General features: G+C 44.7%; 1 protein-coding gene across 4 annotated transcripts in view; it reads left to right on the forward strand.

Moving 5' to 3' along the window:
• LOC139057194 (glutamate receptor 1-like) overlaps positions 1 to 20551 on the forward strand; it is a 235920-nt gene that overhangs the window by 206220 nt on the left and 9149 nt on the right. For all 4 annotated transcript variants that reach the window (XM_070535006.1, XM_070535005.1, XM_070535004.1 and 1 more), the window contains exons 5-11: positions 8219 to 8332; positions 9157 to 9357; positions 13299 to 13406; positions 15184 to 15285; positions 15942 to 16145; positions 17236 to 17585; positions 19548 to 19734. In XM_070535006.1, coding sequence (XP_070391107.1) covers positions 8219 to 8332; positions 9157 to 9357; positions 13299 to 13406; positions 15184 to 15285; positions 15942 to 16145; positions 17236 to 17585; positions 19548 to 19734 — 1266 coding nt within the window. The remainder of the gene's footprint in view (positions 1 to 8218; positions 8333 to 9156; positions 9358 to 13298; positions 13407 to 15183; positions 15286 to 15941; positions 16146 to 17235; positions 17586 to 19547; positions 19735 to 20551) is intronic.

The following is a 20551-nucleotide window of genomic DNA, read 5'->3' on the forward strand; positions in this document are numbered from 1 at the left end:
ATTGTGAAATTAAATGTGTTCGAATATCCAAGCTGTCAATTGGGGTGGCCAAAATATTACTGCGATAGCGCTCGTACGGACAACTCAAGCGAACTTTTGCCGTCGGCGTCGCCGTGAGGTTCCGTATGTATGCTATATGCCATATCATGTGGTATATGAGGATTATATTGCCACACTATTCTATCTCCAACGTTGGTCATACCAGGTTTTACATACTTGACAAAATTATTCATCAGATTTTGAGAATGTCAGCCCGCAAACAAATGTCATGAAACAAAACACAGACAGCCCATGCCCTTAAAACAGTATTAAAAGTGCGTAACAGCAACATAGCTGAAACTTGAAAATTGTGTAATTTTATTGGCGCGGCTGTTCCCTACCTCCGGGATCGGCAAAGAGGTTTGAAACATACCCGACACGCAGAGAAGGTGGTAAAGCCGCCAAGAAAGACGTTGGCTTTAATAAATAAACATCAATGAAACTGTCCGATGGCAGTATTCAGACAGAGAACCCCTAGCACAAGACCTCGTTTTTGCTTGGTCAGCTTACGTTGACCAATTCATACTGCCACTGCAGCCACCGAGTCTTACACTTCGTGTCATATTCTAAGATGTTGCTGTTACATTCATTACTTCACATTTATGGCGGAACTATGATATTTAAAAAAAATGACTATGGGAGACGCCCACTGCGCGCGGACGTGCGTCCTGCAGGACTTTTATTAAAGTTTTCCAATCCAATCTGAATGTTAAATCCAATGCGAAACATTTTCTTTATAAATGGGGATAAAAAGCGATCAGGCTGTATGTTGAAAATAAGAGCTGCTAAGATAATTATAACTAAATAAGAGGCAAGATCCACGTGTTCAAACTTTTTTCTGTATCATTTCAAATTTGATTTTTGAGTTTCTCTCTCAGCACCTTAAGGAAGGTTTGTTCTCTTGGCACCGTGTGACGTAATCAATCAATCAATCAATCAATCAATCAATCAATCAATCAATCAATCAATCAATCAATCAATCAATCAATCAATCAATCAATCAATCAATCAATCAATCAATCAATCAATCAATCAATCAATCAATCAATCAGCATTTATTTTTGACAAAATCAAATACAAGATGGGTATAAGTACACATTCGGAGGTCCCGAAGTAACAACTGTCGGGGGGACCTCCTAACAAAACATGAAAAGGGGATAGTAGGATCGTGGCAAACAGTGAGTCATGTCATATATTATACAATTTCTACATCGGAAATAAACGATAAGAGAGAAAAAAAATCTGTTAACAATATCACAAGTATAGCCACAGAGTTAAAAAGAAGAAAAAAATTGAAGAAATCTTAAAAATAACATGCAACAATTCAAACGAGGATAAATGGCACGTAAAGCTAACAACGAGAAGTATCAATTAAGGCAAAATTTAGTTACTCGGTAATTGAAAAGTATATTGCGTAATGGTAAAGTGAACAAGATCTAATTAATTCTAGGTTTGTTAAATTATGCTACGCGTCAGATAAAGTGTTCATGAAATGCTCCTTCGTTCTACGCTTGAATGATAATAATGTAGATGTCTTCATGTCAGATGGTATAGAATTCCAAACAGAAATGCCTGAAAACGCGACCGTAAATTTCCCATAGTTAGTTCTTGCTTTTGGAAGGAGAAGATTGAGTTGTGCTGAAAATCTTGTGTTGTTATAATTGATGAGGCTAGAGCGACTAAAACCTGGAATATTAAACGCGGTATTTTATAAGACGGAACATAAGTAGCGACAGCTTATGATTGAATAACATGCGTAAAGGTAAAACATTTAGGGAACGGAATATTGGAGCAGAGGGAGATGTATGCGATTGGAATGCAATTAATCGTAATGCCTGCTTTTGCAAAACTTCTAGCTGATGAAGATGTGTGGTATATGTATTACCCCAAGATGACAGGCAGTATGAGAGATGACTGTCTATATACGCGTAATATAAAGACATGAGAATGGTTGGCTGAAAAAAATAGCGAGTATTTATAATGATGTGAATGCCAAATGAGATTTTTTGAACAAGTGATTGAATTTGGCACTGGAACTTTAGGTTCTCATCTAGTACTACACCAAGAAATTTAGTAGACGTGGATCTTGCAAATACATTATTATTTAGAGACACTACAATAGAGTCAATGTGCAAAGTTTTTGAAGAATGGAATATCATAAATGTTGTCTTAGATGGGTTAATGGTTAGCTTTTGAATGAATGAACTATGAATGAACATTCGTTAGGTCCGCGTTAAGTTTATCCTGCATTACAAATAAATTTTTATCAGATGCGAGAATAGTGGTGTCATCAGCGTAAAGAAGGCAGTGCGCATGTGGTAATATTTCTGGCAAGTCATTAATGAATGTGAGAAATAAAAGTGGCCCAAGTATTGATCCCTGAGGGACACCTGTATTTACAGTTTTGATGAGGACAAGACACCATCATATTCGACTATATATTGTCGGTCAATTAGGTAGTTGCGAAGTACTTGTAAAGGCGGCCCAGAAATGCCATATGATTCAAGTTTACTTAAAAGAATACGGTGGTTAATTGTATCAAACGCCTTGGTGAAATCAATAAAGACAGCACCAACTAAGAGGCCTTGGTCGATGGGTAACTTAACCCTCTCAGTAAAAGTAATAAGCGCTAATTCATTTGAAAAATTGTCACGAAAACCAAATTGATCAGGAGTTAAAAGATAAAATTTGGATAAGTATTTAGTTAAGCGAATATGTATAAGTTTTTCGATGACCTTACTAAAGAAAGACAAAATGCAGATAGGACGATAATTACTCGTGCACTTATGGTCACCTTTTTTAAATACTGGGATTATTTTACCTGTCTTGAGGCGATTAGGAAAGATGCCATCTATAAATAGTCTATTTGCTATATGTGCTAGCGCAGGTGAGATTTCATTAGACACAAGCTTAATGCTAGAGAGGCGTATCAAGTCGAGGCCCGGACCGGTTGTTTTAAGAGAATTGATAATGTTACATACTATCAGCGAATAAACTGCCGAATGCCGAATAAACTGACTGAATGCCGAATAACTGAATAAAATGCCGAATAAACTGACTGAATGTATGAATGAAAACAAGGTTGTAAATAAACTACATTTCGTTTATTTCGAAGGCTTTCCTCGGTGCATAAAACACGTGAAACAACTTATAGATAAATGTGGGATCTGTTCTCTCCAATGAAGCATTTAAGCTGCGTGAGGTCAGGGATGAGAAAAGCTGCTTTGAAATCGTATCATGATGACGATACACATGCAAGATACCGAGGTGAAAAGTATATGAGCCACAGATGACGGCAGCCTGACATATTTACTGACCTACAACAGTTGTCTGGACTTGACTTTGGTACTTCGGTGTCTTCGAAGCAGTGTAATGTGGTCCTCAGACATAAAAACCCTTGGCAGTGATAACGTTCCTACCTATCTGAAGATCAAGTTAGTGGCCAAGTCTCTATCTACTGCCTCCGCAGAACAAACTGGACGAAGTTCAGGTCGCCTATGCAAGACGAATGCCAAAAAGGTCGCACTTCATTCCTGGAGACTCAAATTTGAAATGCACTCCAATTGGCTATGTTCACTTTTATGCCTGTTCCAATGTATACAAAATACGAAGGTGAATTGGAAAGGATTCGAGTGATTCGCTGACTAGCAGAAAGAAGATACAGGTGCACCAAATCTATTCACCATCTGTGGGAGGCGAGGCGGATCCAAAAGAAAATCCAGCGCCGCATCGATACGTCCAATCTCAAAGTGGAAATACTTTTGCTAGTGTTTGGATTCTCGTAAGCCTCGGTGCCAAATATGGAGAACTCTACGTGGCCTACAATTGCCTCCGCAACAGCACCGCCCTTTTAAGTATCTTGCTCTGTATCAAGGACGACATGAGATCGATGTTGCTGAAGGCTTCTGCGCAAGGATTGCTGGATTGCCGTCACTGCCTGTATCAACACCACGTGATGTTCCGGCATCCCAGGACTTCCGAATAGATCTCATGATCTCTATGGAGGAGATGGAAGCGGCGCTGGCGACTTGTAGGAAGTCATCATCACCTGAGCCCGACGGAGTCGCATACAAGGCACTTGGAAACCTTGGCCAAAAAACCTGCAGTGTACTGCTCAATAGATACAATGAATCCTGGTGCGAACAATTGATTCCTTGTGAGTGGAAAGTCCACCGCCTAGTACCTTTACTTAAAAGTTCTAAATATCCATTAGACTTGGCATCGTACCGTCCCATTGCTCTTGACAGTTGCGTTGGAAAACTAATGGAAATGATGGTGTCGACGCGCCTTGAATGGTACTTAGAACATAATGAGGTATATCCGAATGCAATGGCGGGCTTCCGGCGTGGTCGGTTACCCAACAATAACGTGCTTGATTTGAGGCCCTATAACGTAAGATTATTCCTATATGTTTCTATGCAATCTCCTGACGTCAACTTTGCGTAACCGCCGATGCAAGCATGAGGCGATCACCCGCAGGGTAGTTTGAACAGACCAATCAAACGCTCTCCTCGTTCCTCGGAGGTCACTTTCGTTTGCTTGAAAAACGAATAACATTGCCTACGCTGAGCGGCTTGTCTTATCTAATTGGCTGACAAGAAGCGAGGAGCACGCTCAAGTGGAGAGGGATTCGATGGGGCCGAGCCACTGCACTGAAAATCGGTAAGCGGATGAAGAGGGTGGTGTCGGCGCCTGCGATTGGTCCGCTTCCCCTTACTTAGCTTGCGGTGGCTGGTCGAAAATCGCCGCGGCATGCAACGGAAGCTTAAGATGACGCTAAAACGGATCCTCCGCAAAGAAGAGTTCGCAGAACGAGGTCGTAAACGTGCCGAAAGGGCGCGAAAACGTTACACGGCCACGCAAAAATTTTTATTATACGCAAATAAACCCATGCTCTCTGGCAGATGCGAGTAGCCAGTGCGCGAGCGATCGACGGCAGCCATCTTTTATTCCTTTCGGAATGGGGCAGCCTGCCGCTATTGAGAAGATAATTCAGTTTTGTTCGGCATATTAATGCATCTTTAACGCGTACACATCACTTTGGCGCGGTAAGTTTTTAGGGATTTTGTGACGCTGCGTAACATGCAGGGGAAGTGGGAGCAGCCCGAAAACTTTTGACCAATAGCCGAGGGCTAATGGCGAATAGGCTTCGAATCAGAAATAACTATTTTTCTTTTGTTCGGGCAAATCATGCACAATCAGTGTGTGCACGTCATATCAGATGATGATCTATAGTTATTTTCGTGAGGTCGCGCGACATACAGGTGAAGACGGGGTGGCCCAAAAAAGTTTTCGACCAATCGTGGAGTGCTGATTGCAGAATTGCGATAGAAAACGTTCAGAATGGTTTTACGTTATAGTGCCTTTGGTAACATTTATTCAACATCAAAGGCACATAAAACGATTAACGGTGGTGATGTTTCTTGATGTGAAAGACGCATATGATAATGTAGCACACCAAGCGATCCTCGATGCTTTGACTTATGTGGGCACCGGTCGCCGTCCACTGCGCTAGATTCGCAGGTATTTTGGGGACAAATCCTTCTTCGCGCTTACAGAGGATGACATGAGATTGAGCAAAGAATGAGCAAAGGTGTGCCGCAAGGTGGAGTGCTAAGCCCCACGCGCTTCAACGTAGCACTTTTGGGCCTTGTTGGATCATTGCCAATAAAAGTGCCGATTAGTCGCATTTACACGCAGGGGAATGACTCCGTATGTTATATGCATAAATGGGCAAGAAATTGCTTACGAAACAAAGCACCGTTTACTTGGAGTCATCATCGACCATGGTTTGTCTTGGACGCCACATACTTCATATATGAAAAAGAGGTTGACTGCAATAGCCCATGTATTCAAATTTGTCGGCGGAAAGTCCTGGGGCGCATCTGTGCAATCGATGCTGTACCATGCATTATTTATGGGCTTCCTGAGATTCGGCTTGCCCATGCTGGGATGCACCAGTAAAACTAACCTTCGTGCACTCCAGGGGTTACAAGCCCAAGTCCTGTGGATGTGCCTCGGCCTCCCTAAATGTGCATCCACAACAGCCACAACTGTCATAGCGCGTAACGACCCTATAGCAACATACATTGCCGTCTACACTCTAAGAAGGCACATTCGAAATGTCGCAAGAGTACCCTTTCATTATCTTGCTTGCCTGCCAACAAGCAGGCCGCACACGAGTTTTAGCCGTCTCGTGACTACTCACGGAGTATCGCTACCATCCTATTAAGTCCCAGCAGCATGTCCTTCGTTTGTACTGTGGTCTCTGCATTCACCTCGAGTATACCTTACCATTCTAGGCATCAAGAAGAAGGCACAAATGCCGTCAGCCCATCGAAGCTGGCAGCGTTATTGCTGTGACATGAGGTCCACAGTGGCCGCTGTTATGACCGAGCTATCAACGTTGAGAAACGTTCAGACGTGCGTTTCCGGGACGAGATAATTGCCCTCTTCCCAGAAAAAGCGTCACGCCTTTACGCCCTGAGTTACGCCTCTAAGCCTTTACGCCTCTTGTTTCCCTTTCTTCATTCCTACACACTTCTCTAATCGGGATGAATACCCCACGCATACTAGTTTCCTCGCACGCGCGCCATCAGGCGCGTATGTTGAAGTTTCTGCGGCAGGAGTGTGAGTATAGGAATCTACGAAAAACGATAGGACGCGATAAAAAAGTGCTCTCCAAAGCTCTCGCCGCGCCTAATGGCTCCTTGCCCACTCTGGGAGGTGTGACAGGAAGACAACACAAAGAAAAATTGTGTAATAAATATTTGGACTGGGCAATAAAATTGGGCCCTCACGCTCTGCGGAAGGTGACTTTACACTACCAAAGTGCGCGGGCCGACTGTCTGAGACAAAACAGCTACTGCGCTTTGGGGGAAGGGGTTCCAAACAACTGCTCGGAGCCTGGCAAAGGGCCCATTAAAAAAAAAGAGCGGTTAATTTGCTAGATGTTTGCCACAAGTCGGGACTCCTTAGGAGCTATATCTGACCTAATATGCCGATGAGTACCTTATGTATTGAAGATGAATCCTTGTTGGTTCAGCACGCGAAGTTGTGAAGGCATTAAAAGCATTTTTATAAAATTTCTTACAGCATGTTTTGCGTGCTAATCAAGCTTTGAAAGCATGTGACGTGACAGAAATAATTCTCAACAATGTAGTAAGTAGCCACGATTCTTTAAAACCAAAATCTGAGATGGTCGAGCGACACGTCTGGGAGCCTAGGCGTGGAAGGGATCCTATGGGGGATACGAGTCTAATTTTGCTATGTGGTTGTTTATGCAATTTTCTAATCGCTCCACATCAGATTACACACTCAATAGATTGCCACATGTTTAACGAGTGCAATAATATTTAAAAACAACACTTCCCGCCATAAATTTCTCATTTTTAGCAGGCAATAAGTAGGGCTGAATGACAACGGCATTGAAGGTTTGCAGAATTGTTCAAAGAGTGCATAAATTTAGGTAGCAAGAAAATTCGCGGTGATGATGGTGTGGCAAAACGCCTAGCTCGCTTTCTTTTCGTTATCGCCAGACGAAGAAGCAGTAGATCATGTAAAAATATTTTTCCGTCTAAAACAGCATGCCGGATATTATTACACATGCTCATCTGTTAGATATAATGTTGCAAAAAATATGCTCTCAAACGCTTCAGGAGAGCTCGTTGATCGCCCAGATTTGACGATTCTTCCCAAGTACTGTGTGTCCCTTTACATTCTCATGACAGTACATTGGGAATACATCGCGAAATGTTGGTAAAAAAAAACATTGACTCAAAGGGGAGAAAATTAGCCGCGAAACTTATTAGTAATTATTGCGTTAACGGCATGAACGGGAACAGAGAAAAGTAAAAGTGTTAAACCTGATGTCACGGATGGAGAGACAGCATACTGTATAGGCACGATAGAGAGGAAGCCGACTAATGAACTACAATAAAAATGAAAGCATGAAATGTAAACAGAGATGTCTGTCAAACATTCAAAGTGATGAGTAAGTAAGTAAGTAAGTAAATAAATAAATAAATAAATAAATAAATAAATAGTACTGTTGGAAACCAAATGAGGGTATTCATTTTATAACACGGTGTTACTGGAGAAAATTTCCTGGTGACGGCTATTACAATTAAACAATAAAAAATACAGATTCCCCTGCTGTTATTTTCTTTGTTTATCACAGGTTGTAAGCCACCGGTACCTTGAAGGAGTCACTGAATTCGCTGCTATCAACATCACAGCGTTCAGGTTCCAAAACACCGAGGAATTGACGCGAACCTACAATTACAGAACAACGGTAAGTTAATTCATTATTCGATGCCATACCCTGGAATTCAAATTATTGTTTTGACGACGGGCTAGGAAGTGCCGCTTTAGTCAATTTTTCGCTCTTGCGGTGGTAATCGTAAAATATAGCACTTGCTAAAGTTTCTGTGACAAAAGCAGGTATGAGATCGCTGACCAAATTGTTGGGGTGAATATGCTTATCTTACGACAAAAGCAGAAAAAGTTGGTGTTATATTTCAGCAAAAAAAAAGGAAACAGACGACAGTTACCAAGTCACATAGACGAAATAATTAACCAGTTTAAGATATTAGGTAATTGCGAATTTTTTATGCAAGAACATGATCTGCATCAGCAATAAAATTAACGACAAACGTCCCATTATCAGTCGTTTGTCTGGTTTAATCGGCATAAATAATTTACTACCGAGATAGAGGCGATGGTAAATAGGTGTTTTCTACTGCTGAATGCGTTTCCGTCTGCTCAAGTACAAATTCCTGCTATGTGCCGCCTGATTTTGAGCGAATTTGACAGGCTTGAACCTATGTACCATTCGCAGTCCTTTTGCCTTGTAGTGGACTCTACTCGTGGCGGAATTGTGTGTACCGCAGTCAACATAGCCGCTCCAAAGACACGAAGAGGCTCTGAGACAGCCGCTTGTAACTCCCAAGCCAAGTGCCAAAATTCAACTCGCAGAGGGAGTGTAAAGACGTAACAAAAAATGACGTTGCTCGTTTTTACGTCTTCGTCCGGGCTTAATTTACGCATAAGTCGCAGCCCCCCCTCCCGTCCAACAAAGGCGAGCGTGTCAGCGTTTGTCGCTCGGCTGGTACGCAGGCCGAAGAAGCGGCCATCGCGGATGCGGCGCAGCTGCTGATCGGCGCGTACCGGACCCTGCGGGAGGAGCCCCCCGCCCGCAACGGTGACCTCTTCGAGGACCGCGTGCGAGTGGCCCCTGGTGCGGCCACCTCCCAGTGTGGTCGAATCGCCTACCTCACCCAGCAGCAGGGCCGAGTGGTCGACTCGTACCTGAAGGGCGTAAGCTACGCGACCGCCTTTCGAATTCCTGGACGCCGTTAAAACGGACGAGGAAAATAACGCCGACCTTCGAGCGCAGCGTTTGTCGGGAAAGCCCGTATGCGGCTGTGCTATGCTTGGAACGTCTGCTCCGGATCCCCATTTCCGACGCTTCTCTTCAATACGGAGGCCACAGGGCTAGTTTTAATGAGCGCATTCACTGTGGTGTTATATAACGGAGGAAATACACCTTCTGTAACTGACTCTTTTAAGCTGCAATCACGTGAAACGCCTCTATAGCTTATTGCCGTGTGTACATAAAACGCAGATTGAAAGCCAGCCCATTTTCGGCAACAGTGCATTACACAGGCGAAACGAAGTCCGAACTACGTAGCACGTGTTTCACGTTCTGGGGTGCTATAACGTAAAGCTACTCCAAACTTTTCTATTCCAATTCTGCAATCAGCGCTTCGCGATTGGTCAAAACTTGTTTGGGCCACCCCCACTTCACCTGTCTGTCATGCGACGTCACGAAACTTGCGATAGCTCTTCATCCGATATGACGTGTACACACTGATTATGCAAGATTGCACTGAACGAAAGACAAATAGTTATTTCTCATTCGACACCTTTTTGCCATTAGCCCTCGGCTATTGGGCAAAAGCTTTCGGGCTGCACCTACTTCCCCTGCATGTCACGCGACGACACAAAACCGCGAAAACTCACCGCGCCAATGTGACGTGTACACGATAAAGACGCGCTATTATGCCGAACGAAATGAATTTTCTTCTCAATAGGCCCAGGCTGATCCATTTCGAAAGTAATAAAATATGGCTGCCGCCGATCGCTCAGGCACTGGCTACTCGCACCTGCCGGATAGCTTGGGCCTATTTGCGTACAATAAAACTTTTGGCGTGGCTGTGTAACGTTTTCGAGCCCTTTCGGAACGTTTACTACCTCGCTCTGCAAACTCTTTGCTGAAGATCCGTTTTGGCGGCGTTCTTAACCTTCCGTTGCATGCCGCCGCGATTTTGGACCAGCCACCGCAAGCTAAGTAAGGGAAAACGGACCAATCGCAGATGCTGACAGCACCCTCTTCATCCGGTTATCGATGTTCAGTGCACTGGCTCAGCCCCATCGAATCCCTATCCACTTTAGCGTGCTCTTCGCTCTTGTCAGCCAATTAGATAAGGCAAGCCACTCAGTGTAGGGAACGTTATTCGTTTTTAAAGCAAACAAAAGTGACCTGCTATAAACGAGGAGAGCGTTTGATTGGTCTATTCAGACAACCCTGGGGGTCACCACCTGATGCTTGCATCAGCAGCTGCACAAGTTTGATGTCAGGAGATTGGAATAAAAATATATTGGATTAGTTTTACGTTATAGGGCCCCTGTTCACTGGACTCTCATGCCGCAAGGAGCTCAAAAGTCCTGCAGGAAATCCTTGCGATGATCGCCAATGTCGTGACCTGAGTACTGAGCAACTGACATCTTGTCCTACTTAGTTTTCATTTGCTCATCCTATTTTATTCGGGTCTTTTGCACGTATTTTGCACTCAGTTTACACCACACGAGGAAGTGCTCTCTTTGCCCGCTACGATCGTTCCTAAAATCTCATCCAAATTCCCATCTGCAACCTCCCCCTCTGTTTCCCCTGTTTACACGTGCCTACTTCATATACATAAAAATCTTGCTCTTGCCACATATTTCCTTTGTATGGCAGCACAAAGTTACGCAGCAATGATGTTGCTTCTCAATGACTTTCTCCACGGCAGCATTTGTTAATTTTCTTTGAGGGCTACGCTTAAGGGGGTGTTGTTAAGCGGTACGGTTGCTCAACACCATTAGAACGAACACTGTTTTGATGAAGAAAGAAGGAAGATAAAGATATCCCAAATGCAAAGCAAGGCATTCTTAATTTACAAAACTTCATTTAAGCTTTCTTACCTCTTTACCTAGCGCCGCCCGACTCATGGCCGACCCCCATAGCGGGTTGAGCCATACACCCATAGGCACCAAAACAGGCACGGAGTAAGTGTTTCGCGAGCCACATACATTATACTTTTTCATGTTGTTTCCCTGTCTGATAGCCGAGTGCGAAATCTGGGTACTTGTTACAAAAATCTCAAATGCGCGTTTAGTGCGCAAGAATGCCTTTATATCTGCCACGTTTCCTCACTCTACCTTTGCTTGGAAGGCGAGAAATTTCGTATCTTATGGTAGTCTGCAAACCATTTGTTATTGCACTTATCAGGATACTGATTTGGTCCCGTAATAATTGAGGATCCATAGCATGCTTTAGTGCAGAATGACACAAAAATAATGGGAACGAAAACTTAGAGCGTCGTCTCTTGCAGAAATGACGACCGAAATGAGGGAATTTAAATAACTGCGACCGCGCGAGTGCCTTGAAGTACTAGGCTTCGTTTTAAGCTCTGCGTGCAGGGCGTTGTTTTACACGGTGGCGCGAATACATATTTTACTTACACAACTAACCGCAACCTCGATCGCCGTTTGTTCCTCATTTAGGCTAACTGTTCCTTTTCAGTAGCCGAGATTATGTATGTGGCGAAATCAAAAACAACACCCGGTTATTTAAAGCTAAACCAAATAAAACAAGTTTATTTATTATTTATTTATTAGTACCTCAAAGGCCCCATTGAACGGGTATTACATGAGGGGGTGGAATTTCAGCAGTACATTTCTTCTATGGATTATCTGAATGACGATGAGTCGATCTGATCAACGATGGCGTTTGGCAGGTCATTCCAGTCCCTTGCTGTATGGACGAAAAATGATGACAGATGCGCAGAAGTGCGAGCAGGGGGCGGGTAGACGGCCTTCCTGTGGTTTGCGCGACTTGAAATGCGATGGGCGGGGCTGATAATGGAGTTCAACGATGGATGATAAAGGAATTTATGAAACAGACACAATCTGGAAATTTTTCGGCGGTTAGCTAAAGTTGTGAGATGAGCATTACGTTTTAGTTCAGTTACACTTACATGGTAGGAATAGGCGGAGAAAATGAAACGAGCTGAGCGATTTTGTACAGATTCAAGAGTAATTGAAAGGTTATTTTGATGAGGGTCCCAGATCGCGCATGCATACTCTAATTTGGGGCGGATAAGTGTTAAGTAAGCAAGGGATTTCACTGATGGAGGTGCTAGTCGCAGGGTTCGTCGAAGGTAACCAAGGACGCGATTTGCCTCGTTGGTAATCTGTGAAATATGAAAAGACCAATTTAGATCAGATGTCAAATGGATGCCTAAATACTTATAAGTTGATACTGAAGTGATTTCTGCATTCCCAATTAGGTATTTTGAAGATGGTTGTGAGTGACGTCGGTGGAATGATAGCAAAGATGTTTTTTTCACATTTAAGGACATTAGCCATGAATTACACCAGGTTACTACGTGCTGAATGTCAGACTGAAGAAACAAAATGTCATCGGTGTTAGTAATAGGCCGGTAGATAACGCAGTCATCAGCGAATATGCGGATGTTAGAACATATGTTAGCAGGCAAATCATTAATATATATGAGAATGAGAAGGGGGCCCAAGACGGTGCCCTGAGGTACCCCAGATATAACATAGATATAGTTGTTGATATAGTTGTTGGTATAGTTCCCTTGTTTCTTGTTCGATGTGCTTCTCACCCGAACACTACCGTTGCGTCTTTCGTCGACCGACTGTGGTTTCGTGGCATCTGAGAACAATTTTCTGTCCACAAGTGAAAGACACGAAAGTTACGTCAAATCGCGAACGCGCGTGCTCAGCACATTTACAGCTCTACAACCGCTCTTAAATTAGTTCGTGGTTATGGTGCGCTAGCTGATAATTATTCGCTGTAATGAACATGCGTGATAGCGCGTGTCTTATTGATAGAATACCTAACGATAGAATATGCGTATTCTAGGTAATACTAGCCGTGAGAATTTAATTTTTTTTCTGCTTTTTTTCAGGTTGTATTTGACGGAAAGACAGGGAGGGTCGAATTCGACGAGAGAGGTTGCCGCGTCAATTTCACGGTCGACGTGATTCAAGTCAACGGGAAAAACCAGTGGCTTAAGGTGAGCTATAATATGCTACAAGAACACTGAACACTGAACACGAGATTCCGACAAATTTGAGGAAAAAGTATTGCGCAGAAACCATGAGGGATAATTGTCGAATAGCCTGCGTCTGACCACAAGCGGCCACACACGCTGCGCCGAAGTAGCGCAGAGTCTGCAGCCACAATGCAAGGCTCACCAGGCTGCGCGGACCAAAGAATTGCCTGCAGCGCCGACCTCCACGCGGGTTACATTGACGAGAGGCTTCACTCCTCTACCGGCTTTGGTCCGGAGTGGCCTTCACAAAGGCTTACCTTACAGTTTTTTTCGAGTTTGAAGGTTATTACCACAAATGCAAAATACAATACATACATGAAGATGATACATCTTCAGGAAGAGGCCCAAAAGTACTGTGGGAGGGCCACCGATCAGAACTGGATAAAATAATTTCAGTAAGCACAAGAATGAATTGACCAAAGTATAATAAATGATTAAAAAGAACATAGAAGGACATCAGTACAGACAACGCAAAACTGATAAATAGACCAATTAGAGGGACGAAAGCAAATACGTTTCCGAAGACAATTTAAAACGGCTAAACCGCAACATACTTAAATCAGGTTTTAGATTGCGCGAAATGAAGATAGCACTACAACAGGCAGTTTGCTTACCGTAATTTGTAGCGACTTTTGGTAGGGGAAAGTTGTTTGACAAAGCAAACCTAGTTGGATTTTTATTAGTGAATCGGTGAATTGGAAAAGCATCATGGGAAACTTGACGGTCGATGACTTTATACAACAGGACCGTCAGAATAACTTCATATGTGGAAACAACAGGAAGTACACCCAATTTTAGGAATAGGGGCTTAGATGATTAAAGATAGGATGTAAATGTTATAATTTTCAATGCCCGTTTTTGGATACTAACGAAGTCAGACCTGTGAGTATAACAAGTATTTCCCCAAATACTAATACAATATTTAATGTCTTTGTGTGAATGAAATCATGGTAAAGTGAGGGAAGTGTATTAATCCTAAAAGCTGAACGAGTTTTATTTAGAGATCGTATGCCTAAGCCAATTTTCTTAACAATTGAATCAACGTGAGCATTAAATTTTAGACTGCAACCTACAATTACTCTTAGAAACTTAGCACAACCTATTTGCTTAATTTCAACGTTGATTATCCGTATGTCTAAACTAGCTGTCATAGTTCTTTGAGGAGAATAAACTATAAACTGAGCCACGGCAGGGTTTCCGCTTATATAATTTTTATGACACCACTTTTCCAGCCGGCGTACAGTGTAGATAATTTTGTTTCTAAATGTTCCGCATTCCACATGTCATTCCACATGTATAATGACAGACAGTGCTGCGTGCGATATGAGAGGCAGCGAAGAGAACCATCGAGCACTTATTGTTCCACTTTCCTCAATTTCAATCACAAAGACAAGCGCTCTCCATTGCAGTGCGACGACTGGACGACGCATGTCTCACCTCCGGCCAACAGACTCCGTCGCTCCCTGCAGCTTCTCGCTTCTCCACATTAGGTAGTGTCTCGCGGAAAGTGAAACTGCTCCCCCGTTTCTTTTTCTCTTCTTTGAGAGACAATGAAGCAACCGGAAGTGGACAATGATTGTTGTCATTGTTGAGGCTGAATTTTAACTCTCAGTATATACTCGCATACATGCAAAAACACGCGTGTTGCAGTCCACAGCAAGCAGTCACAGCGAGTATGAGATATCATCTCGGACAGAGAGCGTAATTTGCCTTCTTGAGTGACTTTTTTTTTTCGCAGACTGGGACTTGGTCGAGCCGGGGCTTTATGCCGATTGGAGGACAAGAGGAAGTGACAACGAAATACGACAAGGACTACGTGCACAGGGTTGCAATGACTCTGGTGAGGCCATTGGCAGCAGGTATTGCCGCAGTAACCTGACAACTGAGTTGTAGCTGTAATAAGATCGGTCTGTGTGCAAATAAATAAATAAATAAATAAATAAATAAACAAATAAATTGCAGATCTCACGCACTGTGGGAATAGATGTTAGCGAAGCTTTATAAGAGAAGGCATAATGGCGCACCACAATAAAAGAACGCGCTGCAGTTTTCTGCAATGAGCACGTCCCGCGACTGACTCATAACGTTCATCAGCCGCGATGGCGCACAAAATGCAAAGTTGTATTGAGGGGCGTTATTGTCCAGCGATCGGTACCAGATATTTTTGCATGTCTCTACGTCGGACGCGTCTAAGTATAGAGTGCTTGCCTGCAACTAGTCAGCACCACCACTTCTCCTTTCTTCGGCTACGTATTATCGATAGCAAAGACACGGCTTCCAGAATATGAATCAATACGGTTAATGAAAGTGTGCGGCTGAATTACTTTTTCCCGATTATAAAGGACTTAAATCTTTTATAAATGTCAAATATTACAGTGAACAAGGGTCCTTGTTGATCGGCGCTCCTGAGGTAGCCAGATATTAAAATAAGCGCCCGTGGTGGGCAGTGAGAGACACGTGCTTCGAGTGCCCAATTTCTTTTCCCTTCCCATCCAGGCAGAGCCATTTCTGATGCGGAAGACTCGGCCCATCGAGACTGACCGGGGTGAACCAGAATACGAAGGGTTCAACAAGGACCTTATGGAGGCAATCAGCCGCATCACCGGCATCAGATACGCCATTCACGTTGTCAAGCAGGGATCCCAGATGGCTAGCTGGAGGAGCTCCTGGGAAGGCATGATCACCGAGATCCTCAACGGGGTAATGACGTGCACACCATTTAACGCTTAGCAGGAGATATAGGCCCAGCACTGGCACTGTGACCCTGTTTTCAGCCTCGACTCGGCACAGCAGAAGCGAGCACTGACAAATACTGTGGGGTTGCTCGTCCGACTGCATTGCAGTCCACAGTGTGAAATGCTTTAGGATTTGATTACGTTTCTTCCACTGTGTGCTCACTTCGACTGATACCACTTGATTCAGTAACTGATAATCCATAAACTGGCACAAAAGATATTCAGTGGCAAACACACATCAGAGGCAGGCGCATTAACGATGCTGCGTAGAGGTACGTGGTCGTCCCGTCTCTTAAGAGGATGAAACTGAGCAATGAACGGTGACCCCTTGCAACGATGAAATATGTGGCCGAAGAGGATGGAGTATTGGCCTAACACATAGTTGGATTTCGCATATTATTAACAGTAAGAGTTATTTTTGACACCATAGTTTGTGTGCATGATGCGCTTTTCACTATGCTGGTTGGTGACGAGTGTAGGTATATGGGACTCTTGGCCATGACATCTTCTGCTTTGATGTAGCGCAGGCAGAGCAGCAGGGACACAGAAAGGCCCACTAGCCAACACACTGCATTATTCTTATTTAAGAAATATCATCAAAGCATTCTCCTTGAAGATTTCATATAGATAGATTGCGAAGCCGGCCTTCTTTATCATCTGGCACCACAGAAAGAGCATGCTGTGTGAACTATGATTGTACGTGTTTCACGGGTAATTTCTGACGTGAAAGCTTATAGGGTTTCAAGGCGTCGACACCTTCGGAGTTGGTCCTGGTGGCTTCGTCCACTGCGTTTCCGTCGAATGTGGCTTCCTGTATCCCTGTCGTTCTACCTGCTCCACAGCAATGTGGTCGGTGACATTTTACTCATCGGCTGCTTGTAGTTCTGGAACCAAGGTGTTTTCATATTGGTTTTGCATTGAGGTGTAAGTGTGAAGGTGTTAGTTATGATATAAGGGCACTCTTTTATTTATTCCCTTTTTGAACGAATCCCCTTTCTAGCGAACAATTCAAAGGTCGTTACGAGTGTGCGAACAGTGTTTGGCTGAACTTGCAGGAGGCCGACGTCGCCGTAGGTGACATGGCGGTCGGATCTCACCGCTGGTACGACGTGGACATGACGCTTCCCGTTCTGAACACTGGCCTAGCGGCAGTGGTGAGAAGGACGGCGCTCAAGGGCGTGGGCCTGCGCACTTTCATAGCCGCCTTCGATTGGCGCCTGTGGGCGGGCTTCGGTGCCTCAGTAGTGGCCGTGTACGTGGTATTGGGCGTGATAAGCCTGGTCTCCCTGAAAAGCGCCGTGCACTGCTGCCTAGAGCTTCAGGCCGGGGCCGCCTCAGATGCCGACAAGCCCCGTCCCACCAGCTACAGCGGGCCCAACACGTCGTGCGCAAACTTCAAGGCCAGGTACGCGTGGCAGCGTCCGCATCAATCGGAGCTCCACATTTGTTCCCCGTTTCTGCACACCTGATATTTGGTTGGTTGGCTACGACGTTCCTCTTCTTTGCGCCAGTTACGTCACAAGAGCCATTGTTGAGGCACGAAACGGGGCGGCGGGAAAGGAGAATGACGTTCAGTTTCTCAAGTGCAGTGGTTACTGTGCACATACTACGTGCCGCGAACGGCGGTAATCCTTTTGCTATAACAATACGGAAAAAAAATTATAGTGAACAAGCTACATTGATGCCACCTCCAACACGAGCATTAAAGAGACACTAAAGAACAATTGTGGGTTAGTAGTTTAGTCATGGTAAGGCTATTTTGAAGACTTCAATTCCGTTTACTTGGTGGAAAAAAGGTGGGTGATGGGGAAGAAAAATGAAAAGTTCCGACTCTTGAATTTTGCCGCTCCCGCCATGCCACTGCGTTAGTCGTACGTCACGCATTTCTAAGTGTGTCAGCATGTTTTGGGACTCACGAGTTCGAGCTTTTTATTCATATTGCATGAAATGTAATCTTTATTCGTAAACCATTAACGAGTACCGAGCAGGCGCTGTCAAAATCTCATGCCACAACGAGATCTAATGCAAGAACTTGAAACCTGTTTCCTTTCCCTTTGTCCTTTCTGGCTTACCAGGGCTTGCCCACGTTAACTCTGACACTTCAGTTCACAAAAGTGAAATTCACTAATCTAGAGTAGCGTTCCCCCCACTGTCACTTTGACAAACAAGCTGTGATGTACCTAATTATCTAAGATAATTTATTGCACCAGATGACGACACAGTTCCCACTTCATATAATAAAGTTCTTTGGGGCGGTTCCAAGTGCTTGCCGTACACTAGGCTTTCTGCAGGTGCTGTCCTCCACAACTGCAGTGTATTAACGCGATAGCGTTAAGGAGCTCGTGTCGCAGAAAAGCCGGTGTCGTCGGCGTCGGGTGTCGGCGTCGGCGGCGTTGACCGTGAGCGATAAATCACGGCAGGCGCTTCATAAATAAAAAGCAACTTCCAAGATTGGCCCGGTGGGAATCGAACCCGGGTCTCCGGAGTGTGAGACAGAGACGCTACCACTCAGCCACGAGTTCGATGCTTCCAAGCGGTGCAAACGCGCCTCTAGTGAATGCGGTGTTGCCTTCGAAACCAGCCGTGGAAAGTTATACTGCGGTGTATATCGGTAATTATGAACATGTAACGTACAGAAGTCACAATTACACGAGTTGCGAAGTGCGTTTCCGCCGCATTTCTTTTGCGCTTTCCGCACACGCAGAGCCATCTTGCGGCAAACACAGAAGACCCCCTCCTCTCAATGTACGGCGCTGCCCCGACAGGAGGCGCGCCGCGCGCGCATTGGGACCGCTGCCAGGCGCGTCGCGGGACTCCCTCTCCCCTGACGACGCTTCGCCGTGCTTCCGGTTTAGATTACTATCTATCTCTCTGCCCGTGCCGATCACGACGTTTGGCAGGCGCAGATCGTTTCCCCTCCGAGACACCGAGTTCTTTGGTTCGTTTCGTTCGCTCAGGCGCACGTTTCGTTGTCGCGCCGAACGCTGCGTTGCTCGACGTTCACCGCGTGATAGGTGGGCGCTAAGTCCGATGCGGGGCGCATCGTAAGTGATTGCTGTGCCGTAGCGCATTGTCTTATACCCCTTGGCGGGTCGACGGGAACGCTGTCGCGTCCCACTCTTGAAGGCGAAGCTTAAGCGTCCTCCAATTTTTTTCTCTCTAAGCCTGCTTGCAGTACTGTCTGGCGGTTACCGAGTATATTGAGAAATACAGCGCGAAAACAAGCAACTAAATGTAATCACGTGTTTTGATTTTCACACCAGCGCTACATTTAGCATATTACATACGAGCACTGGTGCCACCTTTTTGCACTGTTTGACATCGCTAATCTCGTGTAGTGAAGCAAGTGCGTTGCACCTGGCGACAGGTCTGTCTCTGGCCGCATTGTGGGCAGCTTCTGGTGGATCTTCTTGGTGCTGGTTTTCTCCGCCTACACGACCGAGCTGGCCTGGTACCTGAGGCCGAGGTATGAGATTGAGACCTGGGATCAACTGGACAGCACACAACTCAAGCATATGTGGGTGCCGACAGCAGCCACTAGGAGATACTTTATGGTGAGCGCGTCGTTATCGACGAAATGTACATACATGGTCGTTGTTGGGAATGAGTGATTTGAATAGCAATTCACTACCTGAGTCGTACCTCCCGACCTCAACTCCTCTCGAGCAAGAAACACTCGGCGATGGACATGGATGAGGGCGTAGCTCCACGTAGCCAACTGGCGTCTTGGTAGCGTAGGCCAGTTATACCCTGTTTTGAGACGCTCCGGCGGCGTGACCAAGCTGCCCCTCGAAGTGACGCCCGAGCCACGTCTCTCACTTGAGACTCGTAATAACTTGTTAGCAGCGCTGGGATAACCTTAGCATCGAGCAACCTTCATAACAGAACGTGCGACTGATTGAAGGTAGGCCGAAGTGAAGATGGTATTTTAGGATCACTTCTCCTCTCGGAACAGCCCGAACCACTCGATAACTCGTGTTCGGCTGAGGGCATCATCGATAAACATAGTTTTAAAGAATTGCACGTTTTTCTGTAGTCGTTATTCCAAGGAACAATTAATATCGATGAAATGCACTGTCCGTTACAATCAAACGTCATGATTTCAAAAAGGTAACGTGAGAACAGCTGGCACAGCTACTACCATAAAGCCGTGAGACAGAAATTCTACGGAATGGACTTTTTTTATTGATATGATATAAGGAGATCTTGCCGCACAATTTAAGGCGCCGGCTACTCCTTATCTCTTGAATGGTTCCATCATACAACATATAGGGTTCAAGACTACATATCAAATAATCTCTTCACACAAACACCAGGACTTATCACGCAACAATTTCACAGGAAGAGTATGACGTAAGAAAAACATGGTAC

The sequence above is a fragment of the Dermacentor albipictus genome, chromosome 3, assembly GCF_038994185.2.
Source record: "Dermacentor albipictus isolate Rhodes 1998 colony chromosome 3, USDA_Dalb.pri_finalv2, whole genome shotgun sequence".
Classification (NCBI taxonomy): domain Eukaryota; kingdom Metazoa; phylum Arthropoda; class Arachnida; order Ixodida; family Ixodidae; genus Dermacentor; species Dermacentor albipictus.